At 34.9% G+C, this 3,057-nt stretch overlaps 1 protein-coding gene across 2 annotated transcripts in view; it reads right to left on the minus strand.

Moving 5' to 3' along the window:
* LOC106875952 (protein NipSnap) overlaps positions 1-701 on the minus strand; it is a 52,668-nt gene extending 51,967 nt beyond the window's left edge. Inside the window, exon 1 of one of the 2 annotated variants that reach the window (XM_014924288.2) lies at positions 502-701. In XM_014924288.2, coding sequence (XP_014779774.1) covers positions 502-599 — 98 coding nt within the window. In that variant the 5' untranslated portion in view covers positions 600-701. The remainder of the gene's footprint in view (positions 1-501) is intronic. The other variant, XM_014924287.2, reaches the window with a different exon arrangement.
* Positions 702-3,057: the final 2,356 nt, after the last annotated feature.

The following is a 3,057-nucleotide window of genomic DNA, read 5'->3' on the forward strand; positions in this document are numbered from 1 at the left end:
TATATATGTGTGTGTATATATGTGTGTGTGTGTGTGTAAATTTATGTATATATGTATGCATAATCCTGCTATGTTTTCTCATTATACTTAGTCCATATTACAGCAGAAACATTCTAAATCAATACAAATATCGTTTCCACCCGAAGGAAAATATAATTTTTACACAGAACCTGGTAGTTAATAATAAATCGGGGCAGAAATGAGAAGAAATGAAAGTTCATAACTTTTATACGTTGAAAACTTCAAATAGAATAAAAAAATATACATGGAAATATACATCTGATGAAACATTATAAAATAAAGTATACATAAAAATTGATCAAGGATAATAAAACAAGTAAATAAGATTAAAAAATCGCTCCGAAAGTACGGAGCTGACGCGAAATGTTTGGGTGGATGTTATGAAAAGGAGGAATGGGTCTAACGAAATGGAAGGTTGTTTTAGGAAGCAATTAAACATGTATAATTGGAAAATGTTTTTGTTTTAAACATATTTCTTACCTGGCTGCTATATTTTTATGTGGCTTAAACGTTTCTCTTAGGCTCAGTGTGGCAACTGGAGAACGTAGAACGGCCGAGAGCCGCGTGGTAAGATACATGGCGCCCAATGTAATGGGAATAGATTGATGTGAGAGACAACGACTACAGGGAAGTCAATGGCTGAAGGTGATATGGTGTGTAATAGAGGTTAAAGAGGGAGAGAGTGAGTGATTACAGAGAATATAGGAGAGAGAGGGAGTGATCACATCGAATATAGGAGAGAGAGGGAGTGATTACATAGAATAAACGAGAGAGGGAGTGGTTACATTGAATATACATGAGAGGGGGTGGAGAAGGAAGTGGTGCTACTTAAGATAAGGGGTGTTGGAAAGAGGGTTCGTAATAACAGAGAGAGAGACATAACATGTTTGTGAAGGGGAGGAAAATAGTAAATAACATTGACATTATAGATATAAACAAGTGCGATGGCCTGATACACTTAAGTGAAGAAATATCGACAGCTTTTTCTATTTTACTTAAACATTTATAAACAGGAATTTAACTAAGAGAAATATAGAACATGAGACCGTACATAGATATAAAACTTCATATATTTTCATCTGCATGAAAAAAGAAAAGGGTTGTGTTATTGATCCGTGCCTTTTCCAAGGACATCCACAACACAGGTGAATTGAAAGGGTTACATGCAGCGATCGAGCATCAGTTGGAAATACGTTTTCCTAGGATTTAATGTCTGCTTTAGAATAGGGATTTACAAACTGAATGCTATTAAATATTCATGTCCTTTGACTTTGGCAAAAAGGACGATTTTAGGGTGTGGGGCAAAGGAGAAATTACAAGCGCGTGTTTTGTTTCAAGGACATTAAGAGTGACGTGTGTGTTGAAACGATGAAAGATATGTATGTATGTTTGGTTAAGGCACACGATAAATGAACACAGATTACTGGGATTTTACATTTTAATAAAAACATAACAGAGAAGTTTCTAAATAGTCCACTCCATATGTTAGAAATAGTAAACAAATCTTCAAATGACACAACTTTGGAAAGGTACATTTTATATATTGCAGTCGTCAAATAACAAAACAAAACAAAAACAAGATAGGACAAGTTACAGCTAGAATATTTGTTGATGATAGGTTGATTCGATCAGACGTGACCTGTGGTTAAACAACAACAGCGGCAATAACATCAAAATAAAACCGATGTTTAATAAGTTCACAGATGAATAGGAAAGAAGCGTACGGTAAATTTACCACTTAAATTAACAACTCGATTAAATTAACAATATTTAACTGGCATTTATTTATTTTATCGCTCTTGGAAAGAAAAAAATGCGACCTTGGAAGGATTTGAACTCACGATGTTACTAATTTTGATTAACCTTACTGACTAGGCTCTAAAATGAATAATGAACTAAAAAGTTTCTGATCGAAAAGGTTTAAAAAATCGTGGAAGTCAGTTTTTATTTTAAACATATTTATGTCTTAATAATTGTAAACAATAAGAGAAAGCGAAGAGAGATAACATGTTGAAATATGTGGTTGTATGTGTGTGTTAGTATATGATTATGTCGCTGCAAACAGAGCCAAGAAATTCACTTCGCAATCATGTGGTCCTTCGTTCGACACTACATACTGAATGGGATATAGGGCGAATGTCTTGATTTTAAAGTTACTTAAGTGTTATGGGCTGAAATTAAGTAGATAGAAACTGCGTGAAAGCACCTCCGGACGAACTATACCGACAATTTAAAGATCCAACCTTCTCACATATTGTTACGCTGATTCTACGTGGGAATTACGTTCAATATACTTGTGTGTGGAATACTCAACCAGTGGCATCATAAATTAATGACTAGATTGCCAAATGCTCACTGTAGAGGATAATACTGGATTCGATTCTTCTCATGCTTTCTCTAAAGACGTTAGGCTTCACTAAATTTAAAATGCCCTACATTTAAAATGCCCTACACACTCCGTATGTTATGATAGCGCGGAAAGGCAAACGAAGGTTTTGGGGGGAGATTTGCCGTTATTTCTGACCGGTAAAGCGACTACATAGACGTTTGTTTCTCAATAATGGCATTGACAGATATCGATAGAGCATCAGACATGATGCCTCACCGTATTAAGTTATGTGTATTCACGTCTTGTGTTCAAATTCCCTCGAAGTCAACTTAACATACACACACACATCTATCTATCTATCTATCTATCTATCTATCTATCCTGTCTGACTTTCTACCATTGTGCTTGCTTATTAATTCTGGAAATAAGAAAGTAAAGTATATGCACAATATATTACATGGATATATATGTGTGTGTTAATAAATTAATATATACATATATCATCATCAACATCATTTAACGTCCTCTTTCCATACTGGCATGGGTTGGACAGTTTGACAGAAGCTGGTTGGGCAGAAGCCTGCGCCATGCTTCTGTGTCTATTTTGGCGTGGTTTTTACTGCCGGATACCCTTCCAAACGCCAACCACATTACAGTGTGGACTGGGTGTTATATATATATATATATATATATATATATATATATAT

Source organism: Octopus bimaculoides, chromosome 16, assembly GCF_001194135.2.
Source record: "Octopus bimaculoides isolate UCB-OBI-ISO-001 chromosome 16, ASM119413v2, whole genome shotgun sequence".
Classification (NCBI taxonomy): Eukaryota; Metazoa; Mollusca; class Cephalopoda; order Octopoda; family Octopodidae; genus Octopus; species Octopus bimaculoides.